We start from the raw sequence: 22,369 nt of genomic DNA, 5'->3' as shown, positions 1-22,369 counted from the left end.
AGGAAAAGGAGGGAGAGGAACAGACAGGTAGGAGGGGGAGGGAAAAGAAAAGAGGAGGAGGGAGAGAACAGCAGGAGGAGGAGGAGGAGGAGGAGGTAGTGGAACGAGGGAGATTTTGGGGGTGGAATGGGAGGTCCAGCCTCCTCAGTCACGAAGAGCAAGAGCACATGACCTCTTCTCTTGGCCTTACTCCCCTGGATATTGTGTTCGCCTGGGATTTCGCTGGAAGCACAAGGCGGCTACAAGCAATCGAACACAACCAAATGCTATTATGAACTTGAATGCCTAAATCATCGTGCCATGTTTCCCAGAATAACTGCCACTTTTGGAAATGACGAAATTCTTTATATTTTTGTCAAAACCTGTGGTTTTTCGTTGCTGGATTTTTTTTTTCTTTTTGAGGGCTGGGGGGGAGGGGGAAGTATTTCTCGCAAGGACACTGCACAGCTGCAGTGTGTACTGGGCTGAAAAGGGCTAGATTTTTTATTATATATTATTTTTTATTTCAGCTATCAAGAAGCAAGGAGACGAACGTGTGTTTAAAGAACCATTCTAGGTTCTATCAGATACTTAGACACATCCCTCTTCCATCACCCAGGTAAACGGTTCCCACGGTAACCTGCAGTTAATAGAAATAATCAATATGAATACATTCAACCTTTCTGGATATTTAATAAACTAAAAGTGGCCATAGCCATAAGATAAAAAAAAAAATGTACTCTCGCTGTGAGGAGCACAAAGACGAAGCATAAATAGAAATAATAATGAAGAAGAAGAAGAAGAAGAAGAAGAAGAAGAAGAAGAAGAAGAACGAAAAGAAGAAGAAGAAGAAGAAGAAGAAGAAGAAGAAGAAGAAGAAGGAATAAACTCGTTGAGAAATCGTGATTCTCAAGAATGGAACACCCACATCTGCAAGGAGGGTAGAGGTAGGGGAATGGAAGGAGGGAGGGGGTAGATCGTAGGATGAGGGATGTGGGGTCCGTGATATCTTGTTGTTTTGAAGGTGAACTGGGTTAAATAGCAATTAAATGTTGTCTCGGTACACCACTTGCACTTTCTAATGCTTTGAGGTTTGTTATGTTAAATAAACATATTAATTTTATAGAAAAAAAATCTTTAAGAAAGGATGAACAAATGAAAAATAACGGTAAATTCAACATCGCTTATCTATTGATAGATGCATGACAATATATTCGAAATGCTAAAGCAGATAAATTTCTACAATTTAGCGTTTATTATTCTAAAGCTTTATTTTTCTCAAAATCTATCGGCACAAACTGGAATCCAACAACAGCTTCACGTCCTCCTTTGTTCAGAGATTTCAGGGCATAAGTTGAAACAAAAGATTGGTGTCTTCCCGTTCCGGAAATTGATAAAAATGAACTGAAATCCTAAAGCTTTGTTCTGGAAAATCTTCTCCATTAAAATTCCAAAAGGCTCTTGTACTTCTTTGCATTTAAAAAACTTCTGCATTAACTGGAGTCCAAAAGTTCCTTGTCTTTCTTTGTAAATAGAATCCAAAGTTTCTCATTTTTCTGTTCAGGAAAATCTTCTGCATTAAATGGAATTGCAAAGTTTCTTGTCCTTCTTTGTACTGAAAAAAATTCTGTATTAAATGGAATACAAGTTTCTTGTCCTTCTTGGTTCAGAAAATCTTCTGCATTACCGGGAATCCAAAAGATTCTTATCCTTTTTTGTTCTGGAAATCTTCTGCATTACAGGAAATCCAAAAGTTTCTTGACACCCCCACCCCCTTTATTTATTTATTTATTTAACAATAGAATCTAAAGGTTCTTGTCTTCTCTGGTCTGAAAAAACGTCTGCATTAAATGGAACAAAATATTCAAATCCTTCTTTGTACTGTTAAATCTTCTGCATTAAACGTACTCCAAAGATTCTTCTCCTTCTTCTGCACGATTTGAAATCTAGATTCTTGTCCTTCTTCTGCACGATATGAAATCTAAAGATTATTCGATCTAGAAAAGATTTCGCACAAGAAAGAAGGCCAAAGCCTCATTTTTCTAAGAGAAATAATAGAACGAAAAAAAACATTGTATCTTTTACTCTTTAAACCAGAAGACGCAAATGATCTCACTAACGGTTCAAACGGGCGGAGCGCATTTATGGAAACTTGATGCTGCCTTTAGCGACCACAACGTAAATATAAACAACTAGTACCACTTGTATTACGCCCCAGAGAGAAGAGAGAGAGAGAGAGAAGACCGGACGAGGAGAGAGAAGAGATGAGATAAGAGAGAGGATTTATCGTGGTGGGCTCACCTGACTCACGTCAATGACTTGAAGTTAAATTTCTTTTTCTTAGGCTGCATGGTTTATTATCATAGATTGGGAAGGAAAACGTTATTTATTATTATATTGAGTATTATTATTATTATTAATTATTATTATTATTATTTATTTTTTATTTATTTTATTTTTTTTTTTTGCTTCTATCACAGTCCTCCAATTCGACTGGGTGGTTATTTCATAGTGTGGGGTTCCGGGTTGCATCTGCCTCCCTTAGGGAAGGTCCTAATCACTTTTCTTACTACTTCGTGTGCCGTTTCTAGGATCACAACTTCCTAATTCTTGCAGAGTCCATGGAGCTACTTCAGCCTCTAGTTTTTCTAAGATTCCTTTTACAGGGATCTTGGGATCGTGCCTAGCGCGCTCCTATTGATTATGGGTACCGATGTTCCACTGGCATATACCCCACATCCATTCTTATTTCTATTTTCAGATCTTGGATTTACTTATCCATTTTTTCCCTCTTTTCTTTCTCAACAAATCTGGTTGTCCAATGAGGTATTGGCGACATAACAATGAGTGATACTTTCTTCTTGACTTTGTCAATCAAAACTGGTCACAGTCTTGGTCTGTTTGCACGTATCACCCTATCCGTTCTCGATTACCAATAGATTCCCAAGAGGATCTTTGCCTGATCGTTTCTAATCACTCCTTTCAGGTTGGGCATGCTAGTACCCAACTTATTTACTGCCAAGATAGCTGATGTTTTCTTGCACAAGGCTCCAGTGGAGGGCTTTTGATACTGAAATCATGACCGCGTTTTTGTAACTGGTTCTGTGCAAGTGGCCGGGCATTCACTTGCTATGTGTGGTTTATGGTTTCAGTTTTTTCGATTTTATTCTTATTATTATTTATTATTATTATTATTATTATTATTATTATTATTATTATTATTTATTATTATTATTCATTAGTTATTATTATTATTATTATTATTCATTATTAATATGATGAACCATATTAGTTCATATGCAACCAAAGCCCAAAGGGGCCACTGGCTTGAAAAATCAAGCTTCAAAAGTATAAGAGGAGGTAAGGGAAATACAGAAAGAAGAGAAAAACCAGTATTTTTGTTTGATTTTCCTTAATATTTCTCCAATTGAATTCATTGATCTTGAATCTGTTCTATTCAGAGCATGAGTTATAATCGATGCTCCTTCAAGTTCCTATATTCATATATTATTACAGTCCAGTAAAAGTTAAAAGTGCATTTATTTTCAAATTTACATATAACTATATTCATTTTTTCAATAAATACTTTATTATTCATTTATTTCTCCTTTTATTAAAACCACCAACCACAAACTACCCAAAGAAATGTAGAAAATGACAGAGGGAATGTCCTTTACTGAATGAGGGCCAGGAGTAAAGAAAAAGGTATTCAGGAGTGTCCATTCCACTGTCATATTAATTTTGATAACCGACCGAAACAAAAGGTCCTCCAAAACGCTATACAAATTTTATTAAAAGTACCAAAGTTTGAAAAATGTTTATGTTTGACTGCAATCAAACTCCAACTGAAGGACTTTATTCTTATTGATACTTCGTGGCACACTTACTCAATGGAGTAGGGAGGGTGATTTTTATATTCAGAATTACACCTGAATTCTAGTTAATTCAAAATATCAGGAATTCGCCAAATGGTGAAAATAATCTTATTGCCAAAAAAAAAAAAAAAAAAAGTTTCAAATCAAAACAAAGCCGAGCCTTGAATAACTAACTCATTTTATCACTAATAAAACCTTCTCCTTAGAGGGGCTCATGAACAAACGTGGAAATTCACAAACGTTCACATCCCGTTGGAGGTCAAGTGGACGTCACAAGACGTCGGGAGAAACTGACATCAAAATGAATTTCCCATCCCTTGGAAGTCATTCTTTGCATCGCATTAAAATTCATCATGGCACCCCGTTGCCTCTTGAAGCTTTCCCCGCGAAAGAAGAAGAAGAAGAAGAAGAAGAAGAAGAAGAAGAAGAAGAAGAAGAAGAAGAAGAAGAAGAAGAAGAAGAAGAAGATGATGATGACGAAAGGAATTCTGCGGGTTTGGCGACCGATTGGCTTTTTTGGGATGCAAATTGAAGGGACATGTTAATCTTCTCGTGTAATCAGAGGCGGGTGAAGACGACTCGGCCCTCCGTACCTCTACGGTTCCTGCCCAAATACCTGAAGGGGGTAGGATATGGGAGATTGGAGGCTAGAACCGAAGAAAAGGAACCAGAGAAAGGGTACTGACCAAACGCGTTTTTTATCAGTTAGGTTTTAGACGATTCAAGGCTGCCTTGGTGTGAAAAAAAGGCCTTTTATTATCTTCGTCGTACTGGCCAAATAATGAACTGATAAAAAAAATTTTCTTTATCAATATTAATCACTGATTAAATTTCTATTAGGAAAAAACCCGTGGTAAAAAATTCCGTCTTATCTTTCACGTAATACACTTTCATATTAACAAAACATTCCAGAAAAAAATTACTTTCTCATTTTTACCAGAATATGTTGAAAAATTATCAAGTGAGCAAAAACCATTATCTTCATACTCATCATCACAAACCATTAAACAAGATGAGAGAGAGAGAGAGAGAGAGAGAGAGAGAGAGAGAGAGAGAGTACTGTTTGCATATCTTTTTTTTTGAGAGTCCCTATTGCAATATTGCAATTTTAGAAGATGATAATGCAATATCGTGTTTGTATTGGCAACGGGTCAATAGTGGGCTGCAGAACTTTGAATATGGCTTAAAATTCGACATAAAACTTTTCGTAAGGTTAGAAAAACGACATTAATATTAGCATGACTAAAAATTTGGGTAGAATATCCGTTAAAAATGTCGGGTTGAATATCCGTCATACTGAAATTTCTCAGTAAAACAAACATTCGTCAGTAAAACAAACATTCGTAAGAATGTAAATTCTTATACACGGAAGCATCAACGAAACTCTAAATTCGACGGTAACATTTCCTTAACATTTGAAATTTCAACGCTACAACGTTAGTAAGGCTCCATATTCGACTGTAAAACCTTCGCAAGACAGAAATTTGGCAGTAAAACATTCGTAAGGATTGTATGTTAAGTATATTTTAGTTTTACCAAACCACTGAGCTGATTAACAGCTCTCCTAGGGTTGGCCCGAAGGATTAGATATTTTTACGTGGCTAAGAACCAACTGGTTACTCAGCAACGGGACCTACAGCTTACTGTGGGATCCGAACCACATCGAGAAATGAATTTCTATCCCCAGAAATAAATTCCTCTGAGTTTGCGTTGGCAGAGCGGGGAATAGAACCCGGACCCTGAGATAGGTAGTTGAGCACGTGACCGACTCGTCCAACAAGGAACTACAATACTTAAGGTGCCAGAGAAATGCTCAAAGTATTTTTCATAACAAGGCACTCGCTTCATCAGTGAGTAACCCTGGGTTCGATTTTCAGGAGAAATAGGAAGATTTAGGCATTTTTTTGTGACTCTAGGCCTAATAAGTGTGATATGTACCTGGTGATTAGATGACAGTGGGGGTATCTAACCTAAGTTGAGCCAACCACTCCCAGGGGAAAATGTTTGAAAATGAAGATTAAGATCCTATTTTATTTTACACTAAATAATTAGTACATATTGGAGTGGAGAAAGTGTATGGAAGTGAATATTAGGATCTTATAATATTATTATCCTAATTACTTATCAGTACTCATTTTTCTCGTGTGTAACATGCATAGTCAACGTAGTATAATATTCCAAGCCCAAGGAGGTGCTTCTAGACTACAATATGACATGTCATACACATGTTGGAAACTTCACATACATATCACGAACAGGTGGAAAACATGTCACAAGCCACAAGAAGAGAACGAATCTTTGGCGAATGCCGGGCAATCTCATGAGGCGCTAGTTAGGAGTACCAACAAGTCGCTGACTTGTATCCAACGTTTTTGAGACGTGTATGCAACAAGTTGCCGACATGTTTACGACATGTTTTACTAAACTGAGGGGCGGGAAATTGAGAATCGAACTTACTTTCATTGCACCTGGCGTCGACCTGCTTGATAGGGGCAGATCTTGAAGGGGCAGCAGTGGAAGGAGGGCTGGCAGCAGCTGCGGCTGGTCTGGTGGCGCTGCTGGCCCGGGTGTTGGTCGTGGCTGGCTTCTCCTCCGCTCGGTTCCTGCTGCCGATGGCCGGTCGGCCTCCGCCGATCTTCCGACCCTGTTTGGGAAAGAAGAGGAAAGGAGTGAGGTTGGGTTCGTACGCTTTATTATTATTATTATTATTATTATTATTGCTGTTGCCGATTATGTGATTGATCACAGTGATAATGAGTGATAAAGAGGTTTCTATTATTATTATTATTATTATTATTATTATTATTATTATTATTATTATTATATTATTATTTATAATGGAAAATTATACTATGAGCGTTGTTGTTGTTTTTGTTATTATTATCATTATTCATAATGAAAATACTATTAGATTATTATTATTATTATTATTATTATTATTATTATATTCATTATTATTTTATTATTATTACATACATTATCATCATTACTCATTGATGAGGTGTTTTGGTTTTGCATGCTTGAAAACATTATTGTTAGTATTATTATTATTATTATTATTATTATTATTATTATTATTATTATTATTATTATTATTATTATTTATTATTATTATTATTATTATTATTATCATTTGTGGTGAAAATGAGGTTTGATCTACAAGTTTCAACTAACACTATTATTAATGCAATTTATTGTTGTTATCTTCATAAAAAATAAAATCACCGAGGCACTGATATTGCACATAACGCTTCAAACTACGTATAACCTTTCTATTCACATTAAGACACAACACGAAACAGAGAGAGAGAGAGAGAGAGAGAAATTACACCCGAAAGGTCTTAAAATATGTCTAATGGTCAAAGGTGTAATTACCAGACGTCACTCCTCGTGTGAGAAAGTCTCCCAACAGGAAAGTATTTAGAGAGAGAGAGAGAGAGAAAGAGAGAGAGAATTTTCTCCACTCTTCTAGTCTTCGCAATCTACAGACAATGATTAACCGTACACGAGGCCTATGTTGGATATGGCTTATCTTGATGAGAATTTTGTTGATTCATTGTCTTTCCTTCTCAGCAAGGGAAGGCAGAGGTTTCTCCCGTGAAGGAATTCTTTTCTATTATATGTCTTTTTTTTTAGCCTAGAATAATCCTTATTTTAGCTATAACAAATTGATATTTCTTTTGAGGTTAAATACACATGTTGAGAAACTATCGCCTCATGAACACTGGAGTATACATAACACTCATAAAATCACACACACGCACACACATAGTACAGCTCAGAAACCTTCAAACTGTGATTTACAACTTGATCAAAATAATGAGAAAAGAGAATGAAAGAGGGAAAAACAATGGGCATTGTGAGGTTGACATCCGTAATTCGGTGCGGATGAATGTTTTTTTTTTGTTTGACTTCATAGTGAAGATATTATCAGGTAAATAATTATGCAGAAAAATTTTATGATTTGACATGTCCTTGTGGGAAAAAAATACAAGTACATGTATGTGTAACTATATACATATTTAATTTTCAAATGTATACATATGTATATATATGTATATATATATGCTGCATATACGTGTATATATGTATGTATGTAGATATACATACATATGCATATATATATACGTGTTATAATATATATATATATATCATATATATATATATATATATATATATATATATATATATATTATACACCCCCTAAAGAACAGAACACCACACAGTAAGTTACAAAAACAAGCTTGTACTTATTCTACCCTTTAATGTTTCTCGTCCCCCGGAGCCCCCCAATACATAAAAGGCGCTTTCTCCGTATTCCTCGTCTTCCGCTACTCAATGAACCCCAGAATTCACGGAGGGCGATTTCACCCTCTCATTTGCCACTGGAAAACTTCCTGTTTTGTGGGAAGGAAGACTAACGCTCGCAATGCGGAGCGCCAAGAGCGGTGTACTTATCCTCTCGATAACTGTCTTTTGAATTCTGTCAGTATTGTTTCTCGTCGAAGTCATGAGCTTGATTTCAGAGTCACTTTTGGATTCGTATCTTCGCTTTGGCTAAAGCAATGATCGTTTATCATTCTTGGATTCGTCGGTGTTGTCTCTCGTTAGAGTAATAAGTCAGTGTCACTTTTGAATTCATATTTTGGCTTTAATTAAAGTGATGATCATTATCATTCTTGGACTCGTCAGTATTGCCTCTCGTTAAAGGCATGAATCTAGGCTCTGCGTCATTCTTGATTTATTAGTATTGTCTCTCATCTAAGCAATACGTCCCAGGTATCTTTAAGTGTTTATTTTATCACCTCTACAAAGGAGGTTGTGTGATTGGTTCGCCTGTCTGTTTTCCTGTTTGTTAGCAAGTTTACATAGAAATTTATAGTTCGATTTTCAAAAGGGTGGACGCTAAAATGCCAACAACTGATCAGAATTTAGTAAAAAAACAAGTCGGTGACTTCAAGGGAGGAGGGACCTTTTGGGGTTTGGGTGGGGGTATGGACCCCTTCTTACCTCCTTTTCCCTTCCCATTCCGTGACGCTACCTCCCTCGCCCCTGCCCTTCCTTCTTCCCCCTAGTTTTCCTTCTTTCTTTCTTTCCTTCTCCAACCGATGCACGAAACAATACTGAGAAGGGCACGAGGGTCAAACGCAGCTCTCTCTCTCTCTCTCTCTCTCTCTCTCTCTCTCTCTACGACACTTTCTTCGAATGTGGTTGCCACAACAACAGCTTTTCTAACCACTGCTACCGCCAATTATACATATTTCGTTAGTATCGTCATCACTACTACAATGTCACTGTTTCCCATAACGACTGCTACTGTTACTTCGTCCTTTTTCTGTTGCTACTCAAATAATAATAATAATAATAATAATAATAATAATAATAATAATAATAATAATAATAATAATAACAATAATAATAATAATAATAATAATAATAATAATAAAATAATAATAGTGTGCTCCTAGAAACGGTGCACATATTAAGAAAAGTGATGGACTCCTAAAGAGGCAGGATGCAACCCGGAACCCCACACTATAAATACCACCCAGTCGAATTGGAGGACTGATGACCCCCCCCCCCACCCCCCCAAAAAAATAATAATAAAAAAAAAAAAAAAAAAAATAATACAATAATAATAATAATAATTAATAATAATAATAATAATAATAATAATGAATGGGACTCCAACACTGTCAAACGAAATACTATATTCGGCTTTGACGGGAAGAACTATTCTGTAAAAGATGTAAACAAAAGCGATAAATGGAAGAACAATCACAGCTGAATAAATAAGAGCAAAAACAATACAACTGTGAAGCTTATCAATATTAAGCAAGCACGTTCTGGCCCACAGTTAGCCCATTCTCTTCAGTGGCTCCGAATTAACGGGTCGTAATCTAATGCACAGTTGTTTGCACGAGAAATGCCTCTTTTTCTTGCGAAAGTGAATCATTAGTGTTTCTTTTTAAATCAATATGTAAGTAGCTCTGTTCCCGCGAGAAATGTTTCATTTGCTTCTTAAATTATGAAACAATTGAATGTCTGATATTTGACACTTTCAACCATGGTCGTATCTTGATGACCATGAAAAAAAGCAACATGTCCATTTAGTAAATATCTAGAATGTGTATTTTAACTTTCTTCCTTAATTTACGCAAGGCACTTGATGTTCTGTGAAGAAATAAAGTCAGAGAAAACACCCACTGACGCAGAAACCAAATATTTGGAAAACATATAAAAGAACTTGTCACAGACCTACAAGGATAAGCAATTTGTATTCTACGACTACCTGGCTGTAATTCATTATCCATTTAGCTCCGAGTTAAACTTTCTAATACCCTGTATGCGCCATGCCCAATACAGACGGCCAAGAAGCCGCCAATAAAAATACCCACTTGTCATCTCTACTCACGTACCAGGGACTCACACACACACACACATACCAGGACAACTTTCTTCAGAATAAAAAGAAGAGTAAAAAAAAAAGAACGAAAGCCGGTCTTTACTTAGCAATATGTTGAAGAGTTGACCTACTCTCCTACATAAGGAGGAAAGATGAAGCGAAGATTACCAGGATGAGATAAAAGGAATGTAAACGACCAACGAAGGGTTATGAAGGGAAGACTTTCCTCCCCGCGGCACCAGAGGGACAACTCTCTAAAGTGATGGTTCTTTAACCTTAGGGTCAGATGCAATGCTTTTTTTCTTCCTTTTTTTATCTAAAGAGGATCGAGCATGGCATTCTGATGCCGAAAGACCAGAGCTAGTGAAATTCCTTTTACGGCGTTTTTAAAAATTCGTAGATTCTTAAGGATAATGAAGAATCGACGAAGAGTGGTTGTTTCATACGGATAAAATTAATGAGCCTTCCATCCCGTGATTGTCAAAGATTCATTGATCTAGGAAAATTACATCCCATGTTGATTTATGATTATTTGATTCCTAAGAATTATATATAAAAGGATCACTTCCAACGATGGTCGGATATTTGGTCGATTCTAAGGAGCATATCTAAAGAGATTCCCTACTACATTGGTTGACGGTTCATTGATTCTTAAAAGATCCAATCAAGGGGATTTCTCCCTACGATTTCAGACGATTCTTTGAATCCTAACAATCAAATCTAGAGATTTTCTTTCGTTGATTCTTAAATGACCGCCTCTCCTCGATAATCGGCAATTATTTGACTTCCAAGAATCAAGTCTAGGGGAATACCCTATCATAACGATCGACTAATCTTTTTTACTATTCTTTATTGCAACAAATAGAATCGAGGGAGAACTATTCCATCGCTTGAACGTCTCCTTACACGAAGGTTAAAGATGGTGGACCTCACCCAAGGAACCAATGAGATGAACAGAATCGAGTAAATAAATATCCAGGGAGTGACAAGTCTTGATTGAAAGTAACAAGAGACACCATTAGTTTCAGGGGTATTGATCAGACAATCTGGAAATCTGTCTTGTAGATTCAGTGTAGCAGTGATTGGATATGCATATACAGAAGCCTCTCTCTCTCTCTCTCTCCTCTCTCTCTCTCTCTCTCTCTCTCTCTCTCTCTCTCAAGTGACACCTTTTTAAACAAATATTTCTCTAGCAGTCTTCTTCAACTACGGCTGGCATGACTCTCGTATCATGTGTCAACATTTTTACATAAACTTTCTCTCGCAGTTATTCTCAAATATGCCTGGAATGTCCCTTTTATTTATTCTATCTCTCTCGCGCGCGTAACATGTGTCACCTATTTAAACAAACCCTATTCTTGCAGTTATTCTCAGACATGGCTGGTATGTCCTCCTTTTCTCTCTCTCTCTCTCTCTCTCTCTCTCTCTCTCTCTCTCTCTCTCTCTCTCTCTCTTAGAGCCTGCAAGTGTGCAAGTCATCATTCCTAAGTGTCCATAACAGCAACAACCATTTTCATCGGCTGAAACATTCCACCCAATCAAGACTACTTAAAAAAAAGGAAAGAAGAAGAAAAGGCATTAAGAAGAAGGACTCTACAGGAGACAATCGCTCCAGCAAAGGAGTTACTCCTGTAGAAGTAAGTAAAACACTATTTTCAACTGTATTTTTCAATTCAATCGAATTGAAACCTTGTACAAAGGAAGAAAAAATAGCATCTGAAATTGGTATCAATTCCAATTAACGTGTTACTTTAGTTTAAAAACGTCAATTATTTCTGACATAGTTCCTCGTTGGACGAGTTGTTTTCACACTCAGCTACCAATTCGGGGGTCCGAAGTTCGATTCTCGGATCGGCCAACGCGGAATCAGAGGAATTTATTTCTGGTGATAGAAATTCATTTCTCGATATAATGTGGTTCGTATCCCACAATAAGCTGTGGGTCCCCTTGCTAGGTGACCAATTTTTGCCTAGCCATGTAAAAATATCTAAACCTTCGGGCCAGCCCTGGGAGAGCTGTTAATCAGGTCAGTGGTCTGGTTAAACTAAGATATGCTCATTTCTGACATTCTTCATATCCTACAGTTTAACGAAAACCTCTTGAAGAAACTACTTAAAACATTAAGAACAGCGAATATGAAAAAAAGTGGAGCAAAGGGGCTTCAAGTGAAGAAAACAATAACTAGCAACTTCTGTATCTCCAATCCCAAATAAAACTTCTTCAGAAGATCGAGGGAACATGAAGAAAAAGGGGACCTGCAGGCGACAACTATACGCTGCCCCACGAATTAAGTCCCGTGATTGCACGGTCTGGTAAAAGAGCTCCTCATAAAAAGACTTCATCTTCCCTTTAGATAGGTATCCTAGATGGGTCCTACGGAGTCGACCACACCTTGGCCCAGAGATCTAGATGACGGATGTCCCATGATGATTGCAGGTTTCAATAAAAAGCTTTTAATAAAACGACATTGCGTTTACTAAGGCCTTTGGAGAGAGAGAAGAGAGAGAGAGAGAGAGAGAGAGAGAGAGAGAGAGAGAGAGAGAGAGAGAGAGAGATTAAGCATCTCTTTAGAAAGTCATGTCGAAGAGAGCGTGTAGGCGTCAGAGGAATGTCATCTGGCGTATCTCCTCCATTAACCGAAAAGCTGATTATTGGTTTTTGCTTTTCTCTCTCTCTCTCTCTCTCTCTCTCTCTCTCTCTCTCTCTCTCTCTCACACACACACACACACACACATATATATATATATATATATATATATATATATATTATATATATATATAACAGATACTTAACTTAATTTGGCCAAAAACTAATATATAATGAAGTATTACAGATCCTGGCTAAGTTAAGAGTTCTATTTCTAGAGTAGCTATTTTTGCTTTTACTATTACAAATATTATGCCAATAATAAACATAACGACAGTCGGTTAACATTAAGCAAGAGCCCGTGACTGCCTCAAGCCAGCTTAATATAAATTCGGTGATAATTTCCACTACTGCTGCTACTACTACTACACTAATACTACCCCATGATTCAGATAATCAAAATGTCTCCAAGTATCTATTATAATCTTTCCTGTCTTCTAAGAAACCGTGAAGTGCTAATTCTCTTACAATCCTTAAGAAAATGTCCACTCAGGGGCCTATCGTCTCTTTGCCGAGAGGTGGGGAGGGTTACAATGACGCCTGAGAGAGAGAGAGAGAGATGAGGAGAAGAAGAGAAGGGAAGGAAGGTTATGATGATTTGAGGGAAGAGAGAGGAGAGAGAGAGAGAGAGAGAGAGAGAGAGAGAGAGAGAGAGAGAGAGAGACTCTTCATCAAACTCCACCCGGTCTTCATTAAAGATTCCCAGAGATAAAGAGCAAAACCTCAACAGTTAATTGGCAAGGGTGAATGAGGTGGGAACAAACCATTTGGATGCAAAGTAGGGACTCTGTAGTAAGAATGAGTTCTTCCATTGCTCACTCTCACTCCTAATTTGCTATTCCGTCTGCTTACTATCTTAATCATCGCTAAGTACGATACAGAGGAGAGGATTTACTTGACGTTTTCACTTAAATGACCCAGTGGTCTATTTTGCTTAACTAGGTTTATCTCAAGGTGCAAATAATCCACTTCTTTTTTTTTTTAAGTTACTTTTATTTTTAAAACAACCTAGAGGTACGTTTTTTAATCTTGACTTTCTTGAACCAACCTAGAGATACTTTTTTTAATCTGACTTTTTCTTGAAGCAACCGGGGTCCTTTTCTTAACCAAGAAATATTTTCTTATTTTTATCTATTCTTGAAACAACCAAGTGATACTTTTCTTAATTTTACCTTTGCTTGATACAACCAAGAGATATTTTCTTACTTTACCTTTTCTTGAAATAACAAAGTACTTTTTTTTAGTCTAGGTTGTTTTATTAGTATCATGAAGTATGATACTGTTTTTAATTTTTTTAAAAAAGTTCTCAATTTAATTGACGAGGTCATTACAAGGAAGAAAGCTTTCCAAATTTGCATACCAGGAAAAAAATAAATTGATGACAAATTCCGAACGGGATGTCAGCAACAATGGCACTCGAACGGAGAAAGTGGGACAACGAATGCCGAGGAAACGTTAAATCGGATTCAAAGGGGAGGCGAAGGGGAAAAAGCTGAAGGAATCCTGCCATGCCAGATGCCGAATGGCGAAGTCTTATCCGTAAGAGGTTCACTCTTCAGGTGCTCAAATTCTCTCAGCACGTCTGGTGTGACGTGTTTCATAATCTCTCTCTCTCTCTCTCTCTCTCTCTCTCTCCTCTCCTCTCTCTCTCCTCTCTCTCTCTCTCTCTCTGTATATATATATATAGATTATAATATATATATATATATATATATATATATATATATATATATATACACACACACAAATATGTGAATATATATACATATATATGTGTACTGATTGACTGACCATGTCTACTAAGACTGGCGTCACAACATCCAGGTTATAGACGCCGTAATAATAAATTTAAATGGAAAATTGAAAATATAAAAATATCTGAAAATATATGTGTATAATCATATGTATTCGAATATATTGTGTATATAAGTATGTATGTATGTGTGTGTATATATATATATATATATATATATATATATATTATATATATATATATATATATCGTAAGTCATTAAAATGAAATGGACCTTTTCACTATCAAAGAGCAAAACTACCGACTATTTCAAAGAGCAGCAATATGCTCTGGCAACCTTTTGAAATCAACATTTTTACTTTCGCAATTGAAAAAAGGATCCAAACAAACAACAGACCAGCCAGATGATGAAAGACACAGCCTCAGCGCCGTCTTAATAACGACAAAGGCAATTGTTTCTTTAAGACATATAAGACATTCTCCGGAGATCTGTCTAATTTAAGGGCTTAAGTCGAGCGTCAAGAGCAGCCTGAGAAGTTGTCTGTTCCGCCGCCTTCGCTTCGACAAAGATAAGTCAAGCTGCAAGATGCAAAGATCAGGAGATAAAAGGAAACGAAGGTATCAGCGCCTCTGATCATGAAAAATGAAAGTGAAAGTTTACTGCATTATTTCACTCCGAGGAAAATTCGCCTTCTCAAAAATTCGCTTTGCTTTGCTTTCTCAAGTGACTCAAAGGTTCTCTTCTCTCTCTCTCTCTCTCTCTCTCTCTCTCTCTCTCTCTCTCTCTGAGAACGAACGTCAAAAGACGCATTAGCCTCACACGTTACGGGCAGCGTTCATCGAATACAAAAACTTCATCTCTCTCACCAAAGGAGTTCAATGCTTCTGAGAGAGTTGATTTCGAAGCGTGAAATTACAGAAATTTAGAAAACTTTCGAAGATTTACTACATACGGGAATCCATGCCATGAGGTTACTGCCCTTGAATTTTGATAAAAGATATCATAGGAGCCTACAACAAACCTTAGCTGCCTGGTGCAAGCGATAATTAATGGATTACATAAGACTCGGAGGCTCAGTAGTGCAAGTGTACCAATTTTGTAGAGTAATTTCAATGCGTCATAGATACCAATCCAAAGGAAAGCGAAAATGAACAAAAATAGCATATTATCGATGTTTTCATATCAAAGACCACAGAAATGGAAAATAATTGTGTTCCTCGACTGCTTTCTTTAGCTGAGGGGAAAGCCTTTCCAAAAATCGGGTCCCGGAAGCGAATACAAGCGAGGTTTTGAAGAGATGACTGATGTGATGGCAACGTTCGTTTCCTTTCTGCTGATGTATGCGTTTATGACAGGGAAAACGATATTCTCCCTTCGATCTTTGCTTTCTTTTCCAAATTCTCTAGCAATTATATAAACATTTTTTGTTCCTACCTATAAGTGCACACTATACCGTGTTGATGTACACAGACAGATTATGCACACAAATATATATTCTCTTTTACTTAGCCACACATTTTCGTATTCGTTTTGTCGTAATATAATAATAATAATAATAATAATAATAATAATAATAATAATGATAATAATAATAATAATAATAATAATAATAATAATAATAATAATAATAATAATAATAATAATAATAAAACATATAAACTAATACTAAATAAGAATCATCTCTCTGTGTCCAACTGGGTAAACTTTTCTATTTGCTTACGAGAGAGTTGTTGTGTTTACTATCCTTCAAAAAAAAAAAAAAAAAAAAAAAAAAAAATCCACAACTTCCTGCAAAAACCTCAGAACGACAGCGGACTACTTATTACGAAGAGACACCTACGGAATGTGCCACTTAAGAGTACCAGAGAAAGTGGGATACCGACGCGCATGCGTCAACAATGCCTCGACAAATATTTTGGCTTCCTTAGGGCTGTATTTACATTGATTTTACGTGTTTCATTCTATTTCCGACTAAATTCAATTTTGTTTTTCAGCAAAGGGGGATTTGTTCCAAGGGAAATTCCTTGTTAGGACTATAGGCACTGATTTGTTTAATATAATCATTATTTCGTTTGACAATTATCTCGGCTAATTTTTCCCTTAATATCTACTGATGATTATTTTTTTTTCTCTCATATAAATACCCTGTTCTTCTGAAAATTGTTTCTCAAATCAACGTTTATAATAATAATAATAATAATAATAATAATAATAATAATAATAATAATAATAATAATAATAATAATAATAATAATAATAATAATAATAATGGTAATGAAGAACAGTAGGAGAAGGAAAACCAACCTAAGCATGGCATGGATAGACTATAAGAAAGCCTTCGACATGATACCACACACATGGCTAATAGAATGCCTGAAAATATATGGGGCAGAGGAAAACACCAACAGCTTCCTCAAAAATACAATGCGCAACTGGAATACAATACTTACAAGCTCTGGAATAAGACTAGCAGAGGTTAATATCAGGAGAGGGATCTTCCAGGGCGACTCACTGTCCCCACTACTCTTCGTAGTAGCCATGATTCCCATGACAAAAGTACTACAGAAGATGGATGCCGGGTACCAACTCAAGAAAAGAGGTAACAGAATCAACCATCTGATGTTCATGGACGACATCAAGCTGTATGGTAAGAGCATCAAGGAAATAGATACCCTAATCCAGACTGTAAGGATTGTATCTGGGGACATCAGGATGGAGTTTGGAATAGAAAAAATGCGCCTTAGTCAAACATACAAAAAGGCAAAGTAACGAGAACTGAAGGGATAAAGCTACCAGATGGGAGCAACATCAAACACATAGATGAGACAGGATACAAATACCTGGGAATAATGAAGGAGGAGATATAAAACACCAAGAGATGAAGGACACGATCAGGAAAGAATATATGCAGAGACTCAAGGCGATACTCAAATCAAAACTCAACGCCGGAAATATGATAAAAAGCCATAAAAACACATGGGCAGTGCCAGTAATCAGATACAGCGCAGGAATAGTGGAATGGACGAAGGCAGAACTCCGCAGCATAGATCAGAAAACCAGGAAACATATGACAATACACAAAGCACTACACCCAAGAGCAAATACGGACAGACTATACATAACACGAAAGGAAGGAGGGAGAGGACTACTAGGTATAGAGGACTGCGTCAACATCGAAAACAGAGCACTGGGGGGGCAATATCTGAAAACCAGTGAAGACGAGTGGCTAAAGAGTGCATGGGAAAGAAGGACTAATAAAAGCAGACGAAGACCCAGAAATATACAGAGACAGGAGGGAAAGACAGAAAGAACAGAGGGACTGGCACAACAAACCAATGCACGGACAATACATGAGACAGACTAAAGAACTAGCCAGCGATGACAATTGGCAATAAGGGCTACAGAGGGGAGAGCTAAAGAAGGAAACTGAAGGAATGATAACAGCGGCACAAGATCAGGCCCTAAGAACCAGATATGTTCAAAGTACGATAGACGGAAATAACATCTCTCCCATATGTAGGAAGTGCAATACGAAAAGTGAAACCATAAACCACATAGCAAGTGAATGCCCGGCACTTGCACAGAACCAGTACAAAAGAGGCATGATTCAGTGGCAAAAGCCCTCCACTGGAGCCTGTGCAAGAAACATCAGCTACCTTGCAGTAATAAGTGGTACGAGCACCAACCTGAAGGAGTGATAGAAAACGATCAGGCAAAGATCCTCTGGGACTATGGTATCAGAACGGATAGGGTGATACGTGCAAACAGACCAGACGTGACGTTGATTGACAAAGTCAAGAAGAAAGTATCACTCATTGATGTCGCAATACCATGGGACACCAGAGTTGAAGAGAAAGAGAGGGAAAAATTGGATAAGTATCAAGATCTGAAAATAGAAATAAGAAGGATATGGGATATGCCAGTGGAAATCGTACCCATAATCATAGGAGCACTAGGCACGATCCCAAGATCCCTGAAAAGGAATCTAGAAAAACTAGAGGCTGAAGTAGCTCCAGGACTCATGCAGAAGAGTGTGATCCTAGAAACGGCACACATAGTAAGAAGAGTGATGGACTCCTAAGGGGCAGGATGCAACCCGGAAACCCCACACTATAAATACCACCCAGTCGAATTGGAGGACTGTGATAGACGCAAAAAAAAAAAAAAAAAAAAAAAAAAAAAAAAAAAAAAAAATAAAAAAAAAAAAAAAAAAAAAAAAAAAAAAAAAAAAAAAAATAATAATAATAATAATATAATTATTATTATTATTATTATTATTATTATTATTATTATTATTATTATTATTATTCCAGAAAGCGAATTCTTGGTTTGTTAAAAATAAATTACTGATCCCAACTAAACTACGAATATACAGTCATAATTACGTACTTGGACCGATGAGCAAATCCTTTATCAGGCAAAAGATACATATTTGCAAATTATCCAAAATTAACAAGAAATATAATAAATGAAAAGACTCATTTGACCAGCTACAGAGTGGACCACTTCAAATTACAATGAAGAAATCAGCTATACTGATTCTTTCCCATTAGACACTTTCTACAAACACACACACACACACACACTCACATACTGCTCTTACCATTCATGTCGCATATTGTAATTAAAAGACAGAACTCTTTTATCTAATGAAAGCATCGCCATTGCTAGTCATGTCAACGGCGTTTAAAATCCTACGAGCCTGTTGGAACACATTATGAATAAATAAATAAGTTATTTATATTTGAATAAAACATCGTGAAGTTTCAAAGCTACCACTGCTGACATTACAATGGTTCCCCTGTATATGATGTGCGCAAAATTATGCCTCTCAAATTCCTGTCTAAAATATTTGGTTAAAAATCAAAATATATATTTTCAGGAAGTCCAAAAGGATTGCAGACTTTAGATTCTTTTAATAGACATAATGAGTACATTCTTTCTCATGCTGAAAACAATAGTTAAAAAAAAGTCTTTATCAAACAGCATCATCGTCGTTGACAACGGATTGGAAAATAGAAAGCGCAATAATGAATAATGATGAATTTCGCAATGACTTTTATGAAGAGAATTTAAATACGATTTTTTTAATCGTGCTGGAGTCGCCATGTCTTGTACACCCTTATCGAACTGGACCATCGTCGTTGCCATCAGTTTAAAAAAGAATAAATAGTTTTCTTAGTGAATATTAATGCACTTGGTACTGCTAAGTCATGGTAGTAATCTTTCGTCGTTGCTCTGGTACTAAAAATATAGAGGAGGAATAGAAAGTAGGCCTATAAAAAAAGTGCCCTAACTCCGATATCGGTCTATGGCGATCTCCCAAGTCACTCGGCTGGAATATAAGATCAGCTTTTTTTTTTTTTTTTTTTTTGCGAGCAAAAACGAGCTCCTCGCCTTCCTTATCAAAGGGATGCAAGTTAAGCGTCACCAAGAGATACCTCTAAGGAGGTTCTTGCTGCTTGGGAGAAGGAGAGGGGGTGAGGGAGAGGGAGAGGGGGGTGAGAGAGAGAGAGAGGGGTAAGGTTGAGGGGTGAGGGAAGGTGATAAGGAGAGAAGAAGATGGAGGGGGTGGAGGGATGAGGATCGAAATAGGTGTAGAGAGAGAGAGAGAAATTGCGAACTGGTCTTACAGTGAAATTAATGAACTACAAACTGGCCAAACAACAAAATTAATCACTAACACTACAGAGAGAGAGATAGAGAGAGAGAAATTCACGTGTGCTCATACCAGCAACGTTATTAAACCCATTTGGGACCAAATAATTGCTAAACGTTACATGCTATCAACACAGACAAGTAACACTGAAGACCGTGGTCTGAGACTTCCTTATCTGTGGTTGATTTATGGGATTAAAAACAATGGCGAAAGAAGAGTATTTACGCTATAAACAAGAGGTGGTTTTCAAAGGGAACTAGGTATAGATACTGGTATCAAAATTTCTGGTCCAGTCATTATTATTTCTTTATTATCACTATTCAGTGCACTGCCACTGAAAGCATCTTCTGCTTATCATTACAAAAACAAAGGAGGAAAAAAAATCTAAAATGTTTTTGTCACAGACAATGCAATTCACTTGGCGTCATCTCTTATCAAGGCATTTTCCAATTTAGATATTTTCTCCACTCATCGACGAATTCCGTCTTGCATTTACCTGCTATTTCTGATTAAAGACGATTTCACGAGTTAGCCACACCTGGCCTGGAGATTGTTTACCGCGGAATTCGTTCCTCAAGTTTCACTTTTCTATAACACCTGTACAGCTGTTTCATACGAAACTAGCTGATGAACTGATATACCATTTGTTCTACAGGTATTTAAGACATAAATTATTATTACTATTTTCATCATTATTATTGGATAAATAAATCCACAGTCATGTGTACGTTAACATATTTAAAGGCACAGATAACTTTCGGGAATCTGTACAGAATTATCTTTAAATATACGTACAAATACACAACTGAGGAATTGTTTCTCTATTCTAAGACGCAGGTTACTATTATTATTATTTTATTATTATTATTATTATTATTATTATTATTATTATTATTATTATTATTATTTTATCATTACTGACGACATGCAAACAACAGTTTGTGTGGGAAAACCGTCGCGTTTAAGGAAATCGAATTTTAAAAAAATATACGAAAATTCACGCTTTTGATTCTTCCTGCACGAAATCCAGAAAGTTAAGGAGAAAAAAAAGCTATCAGAGTTTAAAAGAAATGATTATCGTGTCGAAGTCGTATTTCAAAATACCGAGAGTACATGTGCCAACCCTTTCCCTCACGTGCATGGCTCATAGCCACGGGAAACGATGACGAACGTTATTGGAGGAGGAGGAGGAGGAGGAGGAGGAGGAGGAGGAGGAGGAGGAGGAAAATCTAGGAGGAGAGTAATCCATTCAGAAGAGAATGATCCATCTATAGAAGGAGAGGGATCCGGATCCGCCTACGGAGAAATGAACCATTCTGGACAAGGCTCCATTACAGGAGGAAAACAGTCCATTTATGAAGGAAGAAAAAGGACCATTTAAGAGGGGAAAAAAGTTTATATAGGAAGAAAAGTATCCATTTAGGAGGAAAAAGTATCTACTATATAGCAGGAAAAGGATCTATCTAGGAGGGAAAAATGTCTATATAACGGGAAAATGATCCATCTAGGAGGGAAAAAAGTTTATATAGGAAGAAAAGGATTCATTTAGGAAGAGAGTAATTCATTCATGAGGGAAATAATCCATGAATCAGGAAAACGATCCATTCAAAAGGAACTCCTTATCCCATGTCAACTACGCTTGGTTCATTTGAATGGCTGACTAAATGTGATCTGGCGTCACAGTTGCCGGGGTCACTAACGCTGAAAACGTTGAGGTTATTATTATTATCATAAATTTTTAAAAACCTGATGAACTCTACCACAACATAAAATCACCCAGTGAAAACTTATGTAAAATAATAAAAAAAATTTAATTGTTTGTTCCAATTTAACGGCAACAAACAGCAAAGAATTTCTGAACCAACTTCATCAACGTCTTCCCAAATACCTTCCACTCAAACACGCGTAAAAGAAACAAACTTCAGAGTGACACACAGAGGGTCCTCGACTTCCGCCACTATGTACTAAACAAATAAGGTCTATATTCACTTGCGTCTTCGTACATCTCACCTTTCCGTCCCCTACCCCAATCCCCACACAACTCCTCCA

The 22,369-nt window shown here is 36.8% G+C and overlaps 1 protein-coding gene across 1 annotated transcript in view; it reads right to left on the bottom strand.

Moving 5' to 3' along the window:
* Positions 1–22,369, bottom strand: part of LOC135195514 (uncharacterized) — a 185,062-nt gene that overhangs the window by 132,869 nt on the left and 29,824 nt on the right. The window contains exon 2 of the mRNA XM_064221750.1: positions 6,312–6,498. Coding sequence (XP_064077820.1) covers positions 6,312–6,498 — 187 coding nt within the window. The remainder of the gene's footprint in view (positions 1–6,311; positions 6,499–22,369) is intronic.

This window comes from Macrobrachium nipponense, chromosome 16 (genome assembly GCF_015104395.2).
Source record: "Macrobrachium nipponense isolate FS-2020 chromosome 16, ASM1510439v2, whole genome shotgun sequence".
Classification (NCBI taxonomy): Eukaryota; Metazoa; Arthropoda; class Malacostraca; order Decapoda; family Palaemonidae; genus Macrobrachium; species Macrobrachium nipponense.
The sequence above is the reverse complement of the archived record's forward strand: the minus strand, read 5'-3'. Positions and strand labels throughout refer to the sequence as shown.